At 56.2% G+C, this 17,442-nt stretch overlaps 1 protein-coding gene across 3 annotated transcripts in view; it reads left to right on the top strand.

Annotated features, from left to right (window-relative positions):
- Positions 1–17,442, top strand: part of MYO15B (myosin XVB) — a 49,625-nt gene that overhangs the window by 21,529 nt on the left and 10,654 nt on the right. For all 3 annotated transcript variants that reach the window (XM_030534008.1, XM_030534007.1, XM_030534006.1), the window contains 19 exons: positions 588–777; positions 899–989; positions 1,603–1,822; positions 4,989–5,107; positions 5,946–6,005; positions 6,260–6,335; positions 7,283–7,401; positions 8,036–8,154; positions 8,740–8,881; positions 9,013–9,124; positions 9,699–9,859; positions 10,377–10,489; positions 10,618–10,681; positions 10,934–11,006; positions 11,359–11,435; positions 11,824–11,900; positions 14,908–15,038; positions 15,690–15,784; positions 16,018–16,095. In XM_030534008.1, coding sequence (XP_030389868.1) covers positions 588–777; positions 899–989; positions 1,603–1,822; positions 4,989–5,107; positions 5,946–6,005; positions 6,260–6,335; positions 7,283–7,401; positions 8,036–8,154; positions 8,740–8,881; positions 9,013–9,124; positions 9,699–9,859; positions 10,377–10,489; positions 10,618–10,681; positions 10,934–11,006; positions 11,359–11,435; positions 11,824–11,900; positions 14,908–15,038; positions 15,690–15,784; positions 16,018–16,095 — 2,117 coding nt within the window. The remainder of the gene's footprint in view (positions 1–587; positions 778–898; positions 990–1,602; positions 1,823–4,988; positions 5,108–5,945; positions 6,006–6,259; positions 6,336–7,282; positions 7,402–8,035; positions 8,155–8,739; positions 8,882–9,012; positions 9,125–9,698; positions 9,860–10,376; positions 10,490–10,617; positions 10,682–10,933; positions 11,007–11,358; positions 11,436–11,823; positions 11,901–14,907; positions 15,039–15,689; positions 15,785–16,017; positions 16,096–17,442) is intronic.

Below are 17,442 nucleotides of genomic sequence, written 5' to 3'. Positions count from 1 at the left end.
AAGCCCCACGCGACTCCTCCATGCAGCCCATGGAGCAGCAGTGAGGCCCCTGGAACTGTGTGCTAGTGGTCCCACCCCTCCTGACTGCGCAGGGTGCAGATGCCAGAAATCCTGCTCTCCCCCCGTGCTGGTCCCACTGCCACTGGGGCCTCCTGCATCTGCTGGTGACAGGGCAAGATGTGGGCAGCCGTCCTTCTGATCTGGGAGACCTGAATGGGGAACCTCGTCAGAGCTCCTCCGGAGGCCACTGTGCAACACACAGATGCCCCTCCCTTCCTGCCCCACTCCGGCTTTGAGCAGCTGTGAACCTAGCCTTGATCTCCTGCACAGTCGTGCAGGGTTGCATGAGCATTGGTTGGTTCTGTGACCGCCCTGTTCAGCCTCTTGCAGTCCAGCCTGGACCGAAGCAGCAGATTAGGGAGGACAAGGCCTTGGGCTTTGGGGAACAGGGGTAGCTGGGAAAGAGTGATGGAGCCCCCAGGGCCACGAAGCCCCTGAGGGGAATAGGAGGCAGCTTTTAGTGCAGAGAGGGGGTTTCTTTTGTGCTGCTCACTGGCTCCATTGGTAAATGCCCTCCTGCCCTGCAGCCCCAGCACCCCCCTCGCCACCTCCCGTGCCAAAGCAGAAAGTGCAAGAGAAGAAAGCAAAGAAGGAGCCACGCCCTGTGGTGGCTGCAGACCTGGCGCCAAAGAGAGAGCCCAGCCGGGAGATCCACAACATCATTAAGATGTACCAGAGCCGGCCAGCCCCAGAGCCACAGCCCATCGTGCCCGTCAGGTGAGGGGGTGGGGCAGGCAGGGAAGGGGAGGAATCATGTCCCATGATCTCTGTGTGATTGCATTGGTGCCATGCTGCCCTGTGTGTAAACTGGGCAGGTCTGTTTCCTCTTGCCCTCCAGGAGGCCGTCCAAATCCTTCCTGAAGAAGAGCGACCCCAAGAACGAAGCTCTGGCCAAGCTGGGGATGGCGAGCCCTCAGCCCCCCAAATCGGTGAGCACTTCCCCTGCCAACCCTGAACCAGCACACGTCCTGTTCAGCTTCAACATCTTCCGATCTACCATCTAGTGGTTAGAGCAGGGGACTGGGATCCAGGACTCCTGGGTCCTACTCCTGACTCTGCCACTGGCTGGTTGTGTCACCCAAGCTCTTTAGCTATACCACTCACTTGGTAGTATGGGTTATGGGTCCTAATGCTCATTAATAAACCCCTTGGTGATCCTTGGCTGGGAAGACTCCGGCGTCATGACTTCATGTTTTATATCAGTATGTGTTCAGGACTGACCTAGGGACAGATCAACCTGGGAGAGTTGCCCGCTCGGCACTGGCTTGGCCCTGGGGATCCTGGCAAGGTGAGGTCTCTTTTCCACTCTGCTGTGGGTGGCTACACCGCTGAGCACTGGCCTACACATGTTTGACTTTAATTAATGCCTGTCTGTGTGTAACCTGTCTGCCAGTTTATGGGGCTCCATATTGTTGCCCAAGTGGTTCCTGCCCCAGGGCCTGGGAAGCTGCCCCTGCAGCTGCTTTCAGAAAGTATCCTACCCCTGAACCCCTGGAGACAGAGTGTGACTATATCTAAAATGCTTTCTCCCTCTGCTCCCAGCCCTCCTCGCTGAACAAGAGCCCCAGAGGGGCTCCGCCCCCTCCGCCTACCAAGAAGGGCCAGACCGCCACATCCATCAGGGAAAAGCAGCAGCCTCTCATGCACCTCTTTGGTCAGCAGCCGACCTCTCCCGTTGCTTCCCTCATCCCTCCACCTCCCCCATTCCTACCCCCACCCCTTCCGCCTGCTGACCAAGCCACGCAGCAATCTGAGCCGAAAGGTGAGCGGGGCCCTTCCATTCCACACCCTTCCCCTTCAGCAGTGTGTGCGGAATGAGTTTGGTGGGTCTTAGACCAGTTCCCAGCAGGCACGTGGCCACATGTGCTAATTGGTGTCCTGCTGTCAGCCGACAGACCCAGGAGTGAACAGGCCATGGGACCTGAAACAGCCTCCATCCCGCAGAGCTGGCCCTTCGACTCTGGCTGAGGCATCCCAGTTGTGCAGCGTCAGGGAATTTCACACTGCTGCTGCGGGTGAAACGAGGGCCTGACCATCTGGTGTCGTGGACTGAGCCACCTTGGCCAGCAGTAAATTGGCTTGGCAGTGCAATGGAATGCAATCGGTAGAAACGTCAGAGGGGCTGGGCGGATATTAAAACTGCAACTAAGAAAAGCCAAGGACCTTTGGGCTGAAGCTCTGCCAAAGTCCAGCCAAGTTTCAGTATGAAACTTGTTATCAAAGGTGCAATTAAAGTGGTGACGGACTTTGGAATGGTGAGGAATGTGAAGTACACGGATCCTGCCTTTCAAAGCCCTCCCAAGGGGCTTGGCTCCTTCTGCATCACAGCCCACCCCAAAGCATTCGGAGAAACCGACTGATGTGTCTGAGAGGCAGCATTGTTGAGTGGTTAGAGCATAGGCCTCAGAGAAGGATCTGGGCTCTATTCCTGGCTCTGCCATTTAGGCCTGGGCTGCACTTAAAACTGAGGTCAACATAGCAACAGTGTTCAGGGGTGTGAAAAATCCACACTGCTGAGCACCGCAGCCATGTCGACTGAACCCCTGGTGTAGACACAGCTAGATGGAAGAATGTTTCCATCAACCTAGCTGCAGTTGCCTGGGGAGGTGGGAAAAACCCCTTCCATCACTGCAGGCTCCATCTGTGCTATGGGACCATAGTGCCCTAGCTATACTATTATAGTCCCCATAGTGTAGACACAGTCTTGCTTGCTGTGTGGAGTCTCTGTCCGTCTACAAAATGGAGCCGATCCTTACTTTGCAGAGGAGTTGGGATGTGCCCATTAAATTCTATGGGAGTTTTGCCTTGGATTACAACGGGAGCCATTCATTCATAAATATTCATCAAGTGCTTTGCTGGCCTCAAGGGAGGAGAGTGCTAATGATGTGCAAAGCACTATTGTTACTGCAAATAAACGCTCCACTTGTATTGCACCCTCCACAAGTATCTTCTTGCTTGGCAATTATCATGGGGCAGAAATTGCTCTATTGTAGAATACTGCCTCTCCTGGCTCTCCCACCCATTCTAAAACGGCAGGAATGTCCAGGTAAACCAAGCAATATGAAAATGCCTAAGGCCATGTCTACATCTAAAATTTTGCAGCGCTGGTTGTTACAGCTGTATTAGTACAGCTGTATAGGGCCAGCGCTGCAGAGTGGCCACACTTACAGCAACCAGCGCTGCAAGTGGTGTTAGATGTGGCCACACTGCAGCGCTGTTGGGCGGCTTCAAGGGGGGTTCCGGGACCGAGAGAGCAAACCGGGAAAGGAAACCAGCTTCGCCGCGGTTTGCTCTCTCGGTCCCGGAGCCAGCCAGCAAACCGCAGGGAAGGAGACCTGCTTGCTCGGGGTTCCGGGACCGAGAGAGCAAACCGGGAACGCCACGGTTTGCTCTCTCGGTCCCGGAGCCAGCCAGCAAACCGCGGGGAAGGAGACCTGCTTGCTCGGGGTTCCGGGACCGAGAGAGCAAACCGGGAACGCCGCGGTTTGCTCTCTCGGTCCCGGAGCCAGCCAGCAAACCGCAGGGAAGGAGACCTGCTTGCTCGGGGTTCCGGGACCGAGAGAGCAAACCGGGAACGCCGCGGTTTGCTCTCTCGGTCCCGGAGCCAGCCAGCAAACCGCGGGGAAGGAGACCTGCTTGCTCGGGGTTCCGGGACCGAGAGAGCAAACCGCGGCGAAGCTGGTTTCCTTTCCCGGTTTGCTCTCTCGGTCCCGGAGCCAGCCAGCAAACCGCGGGGAAGGAGACCTGCTTGCTCGGGGTTCCGGGACCGAGAGAGCAAACCGCGGCGAAGCTGGTTTCCTTTCCCGGTTTGCTCTCTCGGTCCCGGAGCCAGCCAGCAAACCGCGGGGAAGGAGACCTGCTTGCTCGGGGTTCCGGGACCGAGAGAGCAAACCGCGGCGAAGCTGGTTTCCTTTCCCGGTTTGCTCTCTCGGTCCCGGAACCCCGAGCAAGCAGGTCTCCTTCCCCGCGGTTTGCTGGCTGGCTCCGGGACCGAGAGAGCAAACCGCGGCGTTCCCGGTTTGCTCTCTCGGTCCCGGAACCCCGAGCAAGCAGGTCTCCTTCCCCGCGGTTTGCTGGCTGGCTCCGGGACCGAGAGAGCAAACCGCGGCGTTCCCGGTTTGCTCTCTCGGTCCCGGAACCCCGAGCAAGCAGGTCTCCTTCCCTGCGGTTTGCTGGCTGGCTCCGGGACCGAGAGGGCAAACCGGGAAAGGAAACCAGCTTGATTACCAGAGGCTTCCTCCTTCCACGGAGGTCAAGAAAAGCGCTGGTGAGTGTCTACATTGCATTACCAGCGCTGGATCACCAGCGCTGGATCCTCTAGTGAATATAATGAGAGTCTTAACCTTGGGATATCTTTAGTCTGCGGGCCGTCTCCAGACTTGAGGTGTCAAAGTTGAGACCATTTAGATATAAACATGCATAACTTTAAAACTGCCCAGCTGATTGTCTTCAAACCTAGATTGTTTAGTCAATCTCCTGGAGAATTAAAAATCAAACAAAGTGTGAAGACCTTACATGGTGTACTGGTAACTCACTGTCTGTAAGATTGCATAAGAGTTTCTATTAGATCATTTGACAAACAATCATTTTATAATGGCATAAAATGAGGCCATATTCCAATGTGTAAGCATAAGAGGGCAGCTGTTCCATCTGGAACTCTTAAGTTCCTCATTTCTCCCCTTGGAATGGACTTTGCATATGTAACACTGTGTATAAACATTGCCAGGCATGCCTGATAAGTCATGCCATTATCCATTTAATGCGTGCGGTCATGTGTTTAGTGAGCACAGGCTGGTCACTGATTTCTGAAACTATAGCCCTTTGAGATGATGCAGCACTGCCTTCCTGTCCTGGCGAGTCTTTGGTTGGGGGCACTGCATTCCCATGGTGGCCCAGAGCTCCCCTGACTGTCCTTTCCTCCCATCCAGGCTCTGCTTGGACAATGGCAGAAGAAGATGCCAGCATCAAGACACAGCTCTACAAGCTCACTGCCAGCGTCAGCTTCTCATACGCCTCCACACCCTGGAAAATCTTCCTCCGCAAAGAGGTATGGTCTGTCTCCTGGGGGTTCCCGTTGCAAGGATGTGTGCCAGCTGTGGAAGGGAGGGGTGTAGTCACCCCCCACAATCTGCAGCCATAGGGAAACCTTGCTTTGCCTTGTGCCCCATCTGTGCTGGAGACAGTACAAAGCCAGCTGCAGTAGTATGCCCAGCATGACCCAGTGAGTAGGGAAGGCACTGAACTGGGAGTCAGGACCCAGATCCCTTGTTCCCAGCTTGCTGTGTGTCCCCGGGCAAACCACTGCCACTTTCTATGCCTCAGTTTCCCCATGTGTGGTTGCCCACCTTTGTAAAGTGTGAGTGATGGAGAAAAGCCCATATAAGCAACCTATTTCTGTAAGCTGCCTCTTTCTTCCTGGATCCCGGCCATCCCACCTGCCACATAGGGGGTGTTCCACTTTGTAACACAGCGTCTTTGGGAAATAGACCCCTACCAGAGGAGGGATAGGGCTCTTGCAGAGCTGCAGGCAGGGCATTGGGACAGTCCCAGGTCAGTGTTGGAAACGACAGACAGCTACTGCCTCCTCCCAGCCCTAGCTAGCATAGTACCTAGGAGAGCCCACGTGGATTGACTGATCCTCCGGAGCCCTCTGATTTCCTTAATTATCACGAGCATGTTTGGCATCTGAGCACACGCTGACACGGCCAGGCTTCTCCCATTGCTCTACTGCTTTGGTGATGCCTCTTTTCTCCTCTAGCTCTCTTCCCCCAGCACTGCTGTCTTTGTCTCCAGTGATAGGACAGCTGGATCACAAAACAGTTTCCATGGGAGAACCTGTTGTTACAAGTCTAACATTGGCAATGTTTTCATTGTGTTGGCTGCAGGTGTTTTACCCCAAAGAAACCTTCAGTCACCCGTATTGCTTGAACCTGCTGTGTGAGCAGGTAAGTAAGTAAGTGTGTGTGTAAGTGTGTGTGTGTATGTCCCATTCCATCCTCTCTGTTCACTAATCTCTCCAACATGCTGCCTCCTTATCTTCATCATTAATGACGTTAGTCCCTCCCCTGTATCTGTCCAAGCCATGCACCTGCTCTCTCCTCCCTGAGTCTCTAGTTGACATGCAGCTTCAGAGACTCCACTGGGCTGATGTGTTTGGAGGCATCGCCAATGGAATCCCATCTGCTTTGTTCCTTTGCAGATCATGCAAGACACTTACTCAGAGTCCTGCGTCCGGATCTCCAAGGAGGAGAGGCGCAAGATGAAAGACTTATTGGGTAACCGGTGGCTTGGTTGTCACCATGGCGGGGATGCAGAACTCCTAGCAGGAGCTGTCAATGAGCGGGTTACATGGCAGAACCTGGTGTGGGTGATGCTGCAGGGAACAGGAGTTGTACTGGCATTAGGCCTGCAGCATTTGTATCTGCAAAGCACCCTGGGAAAATTAACTAATCCTCTTGGCGGCTCTGTGACCCAGAGATGTTTTAGTCCCATTGTGTAGATGCGGTAAACTGAGGCACAGAGCAGTGACATATAGTTGCTCTAGGCTGCATCATGAGTTGGAGGCAGAGACTGATTAGAAGTTTGACGCTCCTGCCTCCTGGCCCTAGGCTGCATCCACTAACCCCATTGCCTCAATGGGAGTTTCATTGGATGGAGCGGGCTTTGAGAGGATGAGTCACAGGGTCTGTGCTAAACCACTCTGGAGTGTCCTTGTCCAAGTGCCTGCCAAGTCAGCAGGGGCGGCTTGGCTTTGGGATTGTGCTGGTGGGAAGGGGGCTGCAATGACACGCCGTATGGGCTGGATATTACTTTGAAGAGGGCACGTTCAGACACAGGGGCTTCCTTGGTCAGCAAGAGGCTCCAGCAGGAAGTTAGCTGTGCAGGGAAGAGGCAGGAGAAGTTCTTACTGTGGGGAAGGCCAAGCTCCACTGGCCCAGACAAGGGTGTCCTGATATTCAGGGCCAGCCCCTCCCACTGTGGCTGGGAATAGGGCTGACTGGAGAGCCAGGGGCCAGGTGGTCCCATTGTGGTGGCTTTTGGGTAGAGATGGGCTCCAGCCACAAAATTCACCTCTGGAACCCAATTTCTGAAGGCCTCCAAGTTGGAAGGTGTTAGTAGGGGCCCCTCACTACCTGAGCACAATCAGTATGTGAACTCCTAGCGGAGAGGCTAGGCCATCCCTACCTTCAGTGATGGAGCTTCTGCTTTCTGTTCCTGGCAGCAGAGTTCCAGGTCGGCACAGATGCCACCTCCATTCTAGAGGATGGGATAAAGAAGAGGATTGTGGTGGCTGCTCGGGATAACTGGGCGAACTATTTCTCTCGACTCTTCCCGGTTAAGGTAAGTCTGTCTCTCTCTTCTCCAAACCCCAGATCAGCATCCCCCCCCACCCCCCCACCCAAGCTTAGGGATAGTGGGGGAATCAAACTTCAAACACAGGCCCAGCTCAACATGTGCCCCTGGCCCTTTCCTGTATATAACCCTCATTTCCAAACACCCCACACTGTAGGGTATTAAAAACCCAGATTCTTCAGCTCTGGCCCATTTTGCATCCCTTCCCATCCATCTGTCGTATGCTCTCCCTATCCACATGCCCCTCGTCTGTGTCTTGCTTTCCCTCTCCTGTCTCTTCTCCTTGTCTATCTGTCCACCCCCCTCCGATTCTCTTATCTCCCCACCATGCTCTCCTCGCCTACAAGTCAGTTTCCCCAGCATGCCCCCATCTGTCCCTTGGCCTATTTAGCTCTCACTGACTCCTGTCGCTCAGTCTCTGCCTATCTGCTGTGCCCGTTGATTGTCAGACTGGTGTAGAAATATCACCAGAGTGCTGCATTCAGAGGCTGGCAGCACTTTGTCATCTTCACATATGGCAGAAAAGGTCTCCCCAGGTGTATCCTTTCAGGCAGGGCCCATGCTAAATTCTCTGCCAGGGGCCCGTGATCAGGACCTACCTGTGGGAAGATTTTTCTTTCAGGGGGAAAGAGGAAGCGACGTCCAGCTCCTTGGGGTTTCTCACCGGGGAATCCGGCTGCTGAAGATGGCAAAAGCAGCCAGCTTCAGCCCTGAATACCTGAAAATCCTTTGCAGCTACAGGTGAGGGGCTGGGCCCAGCGGTGGGTTCGAGGGGAGCCAGCTGCAGGACTTAAATTTGCAGGGGGTGGTTCTTGAAGGGCAGGAGGTCGGGTCTGTTGCCTCATTGCTGGGCTGTCAGGCAGTTCTGGCTGCGCCATGTTGCGATGGTGACGTGTAGAACATGCTTTGCTGTGTCGGCGTGTGGAGCTCTGCCTCTTGAGCCGGAGACAGATGGATGATGCCAAAGGAGTGTCTCTGTTCAGAAGGGGGTGACAGCTTCCCCGGCTATGCACTGCCATTTGGAGAGTGTCACTCAGCCCTTCTAGGGTATTTTTTCTGGGCTGGTCTCATCACGTTTTTAAGGCTGTTTAGTTTCCTTTCAGCCCCTCCCCTCCACCCTACCCCCCCACCTTGTGTTTCATTTGCAAGGTGAAAATGCCATTGCCAGGCCTGTTCTCCCGGGGGCAGTTGCACAAGGGATTGTGCTGCTAGTGAAACACTGAACAACCCTTCCTGTTGTTGTTTGCCCTGGTGATATGAGTGTTGGGGGCGTCCCCGGCCCCCCACCCCAGTGCTGGTGGCTGGAGCGTGTTCGGCCCTTTTCAGTTTTGCAGACATGCTGTCGGTGGAGCTGAAGGGCAGCAGCAGCCTGGAGTTCTCCCTGAAGAACGAGCAGCTGATCCTGCATTCGGCAAAGGCTCGGCAGGTCAAGGCCATGGTGGAGCTTTTCCTCCGGGAGCTGAAGCAGGTAAGAGAGCGGCTGAGACACAGCGGTGAGTGTGGGTGGGCCTGGCAGGGCAATGTGCCGTATGAGGACCCGTCAGTCACAGGAACCAGAGACACAGGCAGCAGCCCCCTCACTGTTCGCTTCCCCCACAGGACTCCAACTACGTCATTGCTCTGCGCAGCTACGTCACAGATGACAAGAGCCTCTTGAGCTTCAAAAAGGGCGACCTAATCCAGTTACTGCCCATGCAGGGGCTGGAGCCAGGTGAGAGCATGGATCTGAGCTGGGCAGGGTGGGAATCAACCCGCAATGGCAGTGTCCAGGGACCCACTGTCCCAGACCTGGATCCCATGCAGGGGGTGTTCTGCTATGCAACATGGCGTTGCCGGGAAACAGACCCAGGCAAGAGGAGGGCTGTAACCCAGGCACTGGGACTGCCCCTGCCTAACATCAGAGCCAGCAGACCCCCACGTCCTCCTCCCAGCCCCAGCCAATGGGGTGTCAGGGAGGTCCTCTAGTGCCCTTCCCAGCATCATCTGCCACCATCTGGAGGGAGCTAAGTGGGTGGGGGCATGCACCGTCCTGGCACAGCATGAGGAGAGCAGTCTAGGACTTAGAGCAGGGGAGGAGAGCTCCCCTCTGTGCCCTCCCGCCCAGCAAATCCCTGCTCTGTGCCTGGTTCCCCATGCGCATGGCAGAGATTACTCTGGGGGGGCCCTGAGGCTCTCTGCCACCTGGAAAGCCCTCAGAGGTCCTTGCCAGAAGCACAACCTCTCCTTGCTCTTTGCCTGATGTTCCTTGTTAGCAACCTGTCCCTCTCTTCACCCACCTCTGGCAGGCTGGCAGTTTGGCTCCATTGGCAGCCGCTCCGGCCTCTTCCCCTCCAGCATGGTGCAGCTGGCAGCAGCCCCCGATTACTTCAGCACCCACATGAACAGACAGGAGAGGCTCCAGAAGAGCCTGAAAAGAGACCACCTGGAGACGAGTGTTAGCAGGGAGGTGAGGCCTCCGGTGGGGTGGGGGAGACATGGCTGGGCTCTGGAGTGGCTGTCAAAGGAGAGTATCCAGAAAGGTGGAGGGAAGAATCTGGGGGAAGGGTCCTGCCAGTGACTGACACCCAGATGGAAGTAGGGATGCACAGGTGAGAGGAAGAATGGTCTAGTGGTTAGGGCACCAGCCTAGGAGTTGGCTCACTTCAGTTCCCTACTCTGCCACAGATTGCCTGTGTGACTTTGGTTGAATTACTTAGTCTCCCTGTGCCTCAGGTTGCTCTCTGAATCATGGGGGTAACAGCACTATCCTGCCTCACAAGGATGTTGAGGATAATGGATTAAAGGCTGTGAGGAGAACAGACGAGTACCTTAGCTAGATCCCATGAGGGGAGAGGGGAAGCCCCACCTGGGGAAGGGAGAGGGTTCTGCAGAGGAGAGCCAGGTGAGCCTCAAGCATGAGACTGATGGTGGAGAGGCCCTTCCTGAGCTAACATTGGGGGTGGGTCTGGTATCTGTCCCCTCAGAGCTCTGTTCCCAGCCTGGCATCGGAAATCACCAGCTCTGCCTTCTCCTCAGACGCCCACCACTACACCATGGTGGAGTTTGCCATGGCACACTTCCGGGAGGCTCAGTCCACGTGAGTAGCCCGGGCCCCTTCTTCCCGTGTGTGTGTATGTGTGTGTGTGTACACATGCAGGCAGCCCCTGCCTGCGCAGAGTGAGCCGTGGGCATCTCTTGTGCCAAACAAATGTCCCCTCTCTCTAGGCTGGGATGGAAGGGGATGAGCGCGGAGAGGAGGAGCCCAGCTGCCCTGGTCGAGCACACCAAGGTGGGTTTCTTTGGGGGTGGGAGGAAGGAGGTGTGAGTCTGCAGCTGGGACTTCATCCCACGGCCCCCTCCCCCTGCCCCAGACGGGGCGGTGCGTTCATTTGGGGGGGGTGGTTTGGAGTTGCGGGCTGGAGCCCCTGGGCCTGCAGGATGCATTGACCATGCTGGGATTTCCTGTGGTGCCTGCACTTCCCAGCAAGGCCAGCGTCTCCCCCGCGCTGGTCCCACTCACCTCAGTGCTCTGGCTCTGCAGGTCCCAATCCAGGAGTCCCTGCTTCAGTACTCGGACAGCGAGATGAATGAGCTGGCTAGGAAGAGCTTCATGAGTAAGTCACTGCCCTGGGGCATAGAGGGGTGGGGCTGCGAGAGCCTGGAGAGGGGCTGATTTAGACAGTCCCAGTGGCCTCGCGAAGATGCCTGTTGCTCAGAGGATGGAAGAATAACCTAGTGGGAAGGGACAGCAGAGGCCCTAGGGCACTTCCACCTCTAAGAACCATGTGCTTTGTAAAACACATCTGTCTGGTGCTCAGTGTGCTTATGCTGAAGACGAGATTGTGTTCTAGCGTCCAGATCCACATCCCTCCCCCCCGGACCACACCAGGAACCACACACCAGGGCTTCATCAACCCCACCTTCCACCCATCCAGTCCCAGTCTAATGCTGGCTCCTGCCTTGCAGCTTTGATGAGGTTCATGGGAGACCAGCCCACCCTCAAGAACCAGGCTGAGATCGATTACATCTATGAGATTCTTCAGGTTTGTGGTCCTCCTGATGGTAACATGCTGGGGTGCTGAAGAGAATGTGAAGCCAGGAGCTGGGCTCTCCAGGAAACAGGAGTGTGTGTGGGCAGAGATCTGGGAACTGGCCTCCTTAGAGGGAGAAGTGGAACCTGAATCGGGGTTGGTGAGACGGAGAACCCAAGATTTCACCTCCTTGGGCATCTCTCCATAAAGATGATGATGGAACAGTCCATTTCCTGCTGGGCCAGATGGCTGCCAGTCCCAGGAAGCCTCAGAGACCAGTGAATGGGAACCCCTGGGTGGATTTTGGTGAGGCCCTGAGGGTCCCTTGTGTGTGCTTGGGAGATGTCACAGGGGCTGGCTCGGAGGTCTGGCCCCTCTGATGCTGGTCTCCCATGTGCAGCTCTGCAAAGAGAAGGAGAACCTGCGCGATGAGGTTTACTGCCAGGTCATCAAGCAGATCACGCAGAATCCCAAGCTGTGAGTACCGAGGGCTTGTCCATGGCAAGAGATGGGTGTGTGCCCAGAGGGGGCTACCTGGCTGAAGGGAGGGACTGGGAGAACACAGGGAGGGCAACCTCCTGGCTGCATGGTTGTGATGCAAGGGGAGAGCCAGCCTTGCGGCCATAAAGAGTGAGGGTGGGGAAACCCACACTGGCACGAGGTAGGGGTGTGTGTGTGTGTGAGAGAGAGATAGAGAGATGGGGGGAATGTTAAGAACATAAGAATGGCCATACTGGGTCAGACCAATGGTCCATCTATCTAGCCCCATATCCTGTCTACCGAGAATGGCCAGTGGCAGGTGCTTCAGAGGGAATGAACCAAATAAGTAAACATCAAGTGATCCATCCCCTGTTGCTCATTCTCAACTTCTGGCAAACAGAGGCTAGGAACACTTCAGAGCATGGTTTTGCATCCCTGCCTATCCTTGCTAATAGCCATTGATGGACCTATCCTCCATTAACTTATCTAGTTCTTTTTTGAACCCTGTTATAGTCTTGGCCTTCTCAGCATCCATTGGCAAGGAGTTCCACAGGTTGACTGTGCACTGTGTGAATACTTCCTTTTGTTTGTTTTAAACCCACTGCTTATTAATTTTGTTTGGTGACCCCTAGTTATTGTGTTGTGAGGAGTAAATACAGTAACACTTCCTTATTTACTTTCTCCACACCTATCATGATTTTATAGACCTCTATCATATCCCTCCTTAGTTGTCTCTTTTCCAAACTGAAAAGCCCCAGTCTTATTAATCTCTCCTTATACGGAAGCTGTTCCTTACCCCCTAGTCATTTTTGTTGCCTTTTCTGAACCTTTTCCAATTCCAGTATATCTTTTTTTGCGATGGGGTGAGCACATCTGCGTGCAGTATTCCAGATGTGGGCTTACCATGGATTTATAGAAAGGCATTATATTTTCTGCCTATTATTTATCCCTTTCTTAATCATTCTCAACATTCTGTTTGCTTTTTGGACTGCCGCTGCACATTGAATGGATGTTTTCAGAGAACTATCCACAATGACTCCAAGATCTTTCTTGAGTGGTAACAGCTAATTTAGACCCCATCTAGTTGGGATTATGCTTTCGAATGTGCATAACTCTGCATTTATCAACACTGAATATCATCTGCCATTTTGTTGCCCAGTCACCTTAATGTTGATTACGGAGCAGGGGCAGAGAGTCACTTTTCAACTATTTCATCAGTGAGTGCAATGCAGGAACATAGGACATGAGATTCTCCTCTCTTATGCTGGTGTAAACCAGGAGTAAATCCCCTGCAGTCCATGAAGTTACTCTGGTGTAAACTTGTTGGGCCCCGCTACAGAGCAGTAATTGCCTGGCATGTGCATTACCATAGGCCGTGCAGTTTATCAGGGCACCTTGTGGATGTCCATAAGCATGCCCAGCTCCCTGCGTGTGCACCCCATCTGCCCATCATGGCTATGACTCTGAAGAAGTTAAACAGTAACTATGGGTTGGGGTTAGTCACTCATGGAACAACGCTCTTGTCTGTCTCAGCTGCTGAGGTGTATTTGCACTGACAGACGATTTGCCCTGGTGATTTGATGAGTCCCAATTGCCTCTTTATTGAGCTCCCTGATAAGCTGCTGATGGCTCTGAGATGCCCTTGCATTCCTGTGGCTGCTGCAGCGGTTCCAGTTATTGGTGCGCGTTCTTGTGCCTTACCTCTGCCCTTCCTGGGGATAGACACATTTGGCTCTCCTCCAGAGACCGCTGATCGAGGTGAATTGCAACTATCACTGCCCCCAGCCGTCCCTGTCCTCCTGCAGCGCTGGGTGGTAGGTCAGTCGCCAGCACTGGGAGCTCCCTGGGGCAGAGCCTGTCTCTTGGTTCCAAGGTTTTGTCAATGCAGGCTACTGGGAAAACTGCCAGGTGTGGGGAGAATTTCTACTGAAATAGTTATACGGGTACAAGTCCTACTGCAGATGCAGGTATAAAGGGGGTTAGACCACAGCAGCCTATTCCTGATCAGGAAGGGGGTCACATCTCCTCCTTTACACGGCTATAACTGCATTCACTCTAGGGTGGCTGTACCAGTATAACTCCACTGGTATCCCTGAAGTAGTACGACGTGTGTGTAGACAAGGTCTGTGTGTGCAGGTACAGCGCCCAGCACAACACGGTGCTGATGCCTGAGCGGGGCCCTGGTGTGACTGTGGTGCAGGTCCCTGACATGGATCCAGTTCACCTGGCAGCTGCTGAGTTTCCTTTTTCTGGCTGAAATCATCGAGAAAACAGTCTCATGCTTACTGTTTTCTGTTCTGTTCGGGTTCTTGTACCTTCCTCAGCACTGGAGTCCAGCCACGTGTTAAGCCATGTGACTGACCTCCATCCCAGGTGGTTTGCTCTCTGCCCCTGGGGGGAGAACTGTGTGTGTAGTGAAGGGTTTTGTTTTCACTGTGGGTTTTCTCTCCCTCCATCAATCCCTTCCCCTCCTCCTTCTCCAGCCAGGTATCCATGTTGTTAGACATCCCTGTGCTATCTGAGCAGTGGAGCAGTTTTCAACTGAAGCCCCTTCCTGAAGGACACACCATTTTCTCTCTCTCTCTTTCTTTCCCCTCACTCCCCCATCTCCTGCCAAATCCTGAGATTCACTTAAAACTCTTGAGATTGTAAAGAATAATCCCTGGTGGGTTCCCTCTATCAGCCTCCCAGTGCTGGAGCCTTTATGGGTCAGTTTTGAAGCTTTCTCTCAGCAGCCAGGTGGGCTAGACATGTCATTGTATTGTAAATGAAAGATGAGCTCCTCCCTGGATCTCATGGCTCCAGGAGCTGGAGCTTTAAGAAAACACCCAAATATTACAGGAATCATGATAAAATTGTGAATTGGTGATGTTGGTTTTAGTTCTTTTCAACCCCCTCCTCCACCCGAGGGTGTCCCTTCCCCCCCATGTGAGAGTTTCTCCCCCATCCTCCCTCACTACCGTACCTGGCGATCCAGTGTCTTCTGTTTCTCTGTGCCCTGCAGGGAAAGCTGTATCCATGGCTGGCAGCTCCTGAGCCTGCTCACTGGCTTCTTCCTTCCCTCCAACACCTTGATGCCATACGCCACCAAATTCCTGCAGCAAGCCAGCACCGATCCAGCCAGCACCCACCAAGGTACCGGCTGCTTCCCAGCTCCTGCTCTTTGCACCAGCGGTGGGTGGGGTGGGGTGGGGTGATCTGGTTAGACCTCCCTCTCCCCAAGAAAGCAGCTGTCCTGGAAGCGCTGGGGAGTTGATGGAGCACGTGGGTTACTGGAGGGCAGTGTTTGAAAAGTATCCCTTAGCACAAAGCAGGCGGCTGCTGGGGGCTCTGCCTGGATGAGTGGGTCTGGACAGATCACTCATTGCCAGGGGCCCAATCCAGTTCCCTTTGAAGTCAGTGTGGCCTGTGATCTGGTTAGATCTGAGGGCTGGTCAGGCTGCTCAGGCTGCTCTGTCACTTGAGCCATCAGCCTGCTGGGTGGAGGGATCTGAGGAGCTTGGGGTGACAGTTTCATAAGAATACAAGGAATAGAGGAGGCAGCTGGTCCTCCCCTCCCTGCCCTGCAACCTCCTGTGCCCCAATTGTCCCCTGCCAATCCCAGCAGGTCGCCGAGAGGCCTGCGCTGCCCTGGCTGGATTTCTGTTGGGAAGGGCTTGGGTGTCTCTTTCACTAGAGCAGAGGCCTTGATCTGGGCCTGGTGCCTGCGGGCTGACCCGGCCCAGGGGGATTAGCTGCTCAGCCCTTCCTCTTCCTCGGCTTGTATCGTCTCTCCCTTTCCCACAGATCTAGCCAGGACCTGCTATGGCAACCTGCGGAAGATGATCATGTACGGCGGCCGCCGGCACCTGCCCTTCCGCGTGGAGATGGAAGCACTCCTGGTACCTGGCAGGGGGAGGAGCGGGGTGTCTGGGGCACGCAGGGTGGGGGTGGCATGGGGAGGAGGGAGCTGTGGAGGGGGGTTAGGTGCCATGGGACATGAGTGGAGGATGCTGGGTGTGGGAGGTGAGTGTTTGCGGTGGAGATTGTGCAGCGCAGGGCGGAGTGGGCACTGTGGGGGGTTGTATGGGTTTACTGCCACCTTTCTAGCTGACCCTGTGCTTTCCCCGGGCAGAAGGGGCGTGGCTCCCGCCGGATGGTGATCGTCCTGCCCGGGGCCCTGGAATACATCACCAAAATCAAGACATTCACTGTGAGTTCCCTGCCCCTGGCACCCCCATTTGGTCCCGGCTCTAGGGCACTGGGGAGACGGGCAGCGTTACACAGCCACACGGGTGAGCCCCGCCTAGTGCTCCCGGGGAGAGCTGAGCCAGATGATTCTAGCCCGGGAACTTGGTTGGCTCCTCGCTGTGTCGTCTGGCACTGGCTCCCTCCTGAGACATGACAGCACCAGCACAACTCGCAAGTGTCTGCCCCATGCCAGGAGCGCCCCCGGGGTCCTGCACCCCCCCATGCCAGGAGCACCCCCAGGGTCCTGCGCCCCCCATGCCAGGAGCGCCCCCAGAGCCCTGCATCCCCCATGCCAGGAGCGCCCCCGGGGCCCTGCGCCCCCCCATTCCAGGAGCAACCCCGGGGCCCTGCGCCCCCCTTTGCCAGGAACGCCCCCAGGGCCCTGCGTCCCCCGTGCTGGGAGTGCTGGGTGGCCAGGAGTGCTGGGTGGCCCCTTTGGGGCCCTGTGTCCCCCCCGTACTGGGAGTGCTGGATGGCCCTGAGTCCCCACGTGCCGGGAGTGCTGGGCGGCCCTGCGCCCCCTCATGCTGCGAGTGCTGGGGGCCCTGCGCGCCCCCCCCCCCGTGCTGGGAGTGCTGGGCAGCCAGGAGTGCTGGGCGGCCCCCTTGGGGCCCTGTGTTCAGCCCATGCCGGGAGTGCTGGGCAGCCCCCTTGGGGCCCTGTGTCCGCCCCGTGCTGGGAGTGCTGGGTGGCCAGGAGTGCTGGATGGCCCCCTTGGGGCCCTGCGTCTCCCCCGTGCCGGGAGTGCTGGGTGGCCCTGAGTCCCCCCGTGCCGGGAATGCTGGGTAGCCCTGCGCCCCCTCGTGCTGTGAGTGCTGGGGGCCCTGCGCCCTCCCCCCCCGTGCTGGGAGTGCTGGGCAGCCAGGAGTGCTGGGCGGCCCCCTTGGGGCCCTGCGTCCCCCCCGTGCCGGGAGTGCTGGGTGGCCCTGAGTCCCCCCGTGCCGGGAGTGCTGGGCGGCCCTGCACCCCCTCGTGCTGCGAGTGCTGGGCAGCCAGGAGTGCTGGGCGGCCCCCTTGGGGCCCTGTGTTCAGCCCATGCTGGGAGTGCTGGGCAGCCCCCTTGGGGCACTGTGTCTGCCCCATGCTGGGAGTGCTGGGCGGCCCCCTTGGGGCCCTGTGTCCCCCCCCTGCCGGGAGTGCTGGACGGCCCCCTTGGGGCCCTGCGGCCGTCTCGTGCCGGGAGTGCTGGGCAGCCCCCTTGGGGCCCTGTGTCCCCCCCCTGCCGGGAGTGCTGGACGGCCCCCTTGGGGCCCTGTGTCCCCCCCGTGCCGGGAGTGCTGGGCAGCCCCCTTGGGGCCCTGTGTCCCCC

This window comes from Gopherus evgoodei, chromosome 15 (assembly GCF_007399415.2).
Source record: "Gopherus evgoodei ecotype Sinaloan lineage chromosome 15, rGopEvg1_v1.p, whole genome shotgun sequence".
NCBI lineage: Eukaryota > Metazoa > Chordata > Testudines > Testudinidae > Gopherus > Gopherus evgoodei.
This window is presented reverse-complemented; position numbering and strand designations above follow the sequence as displayed.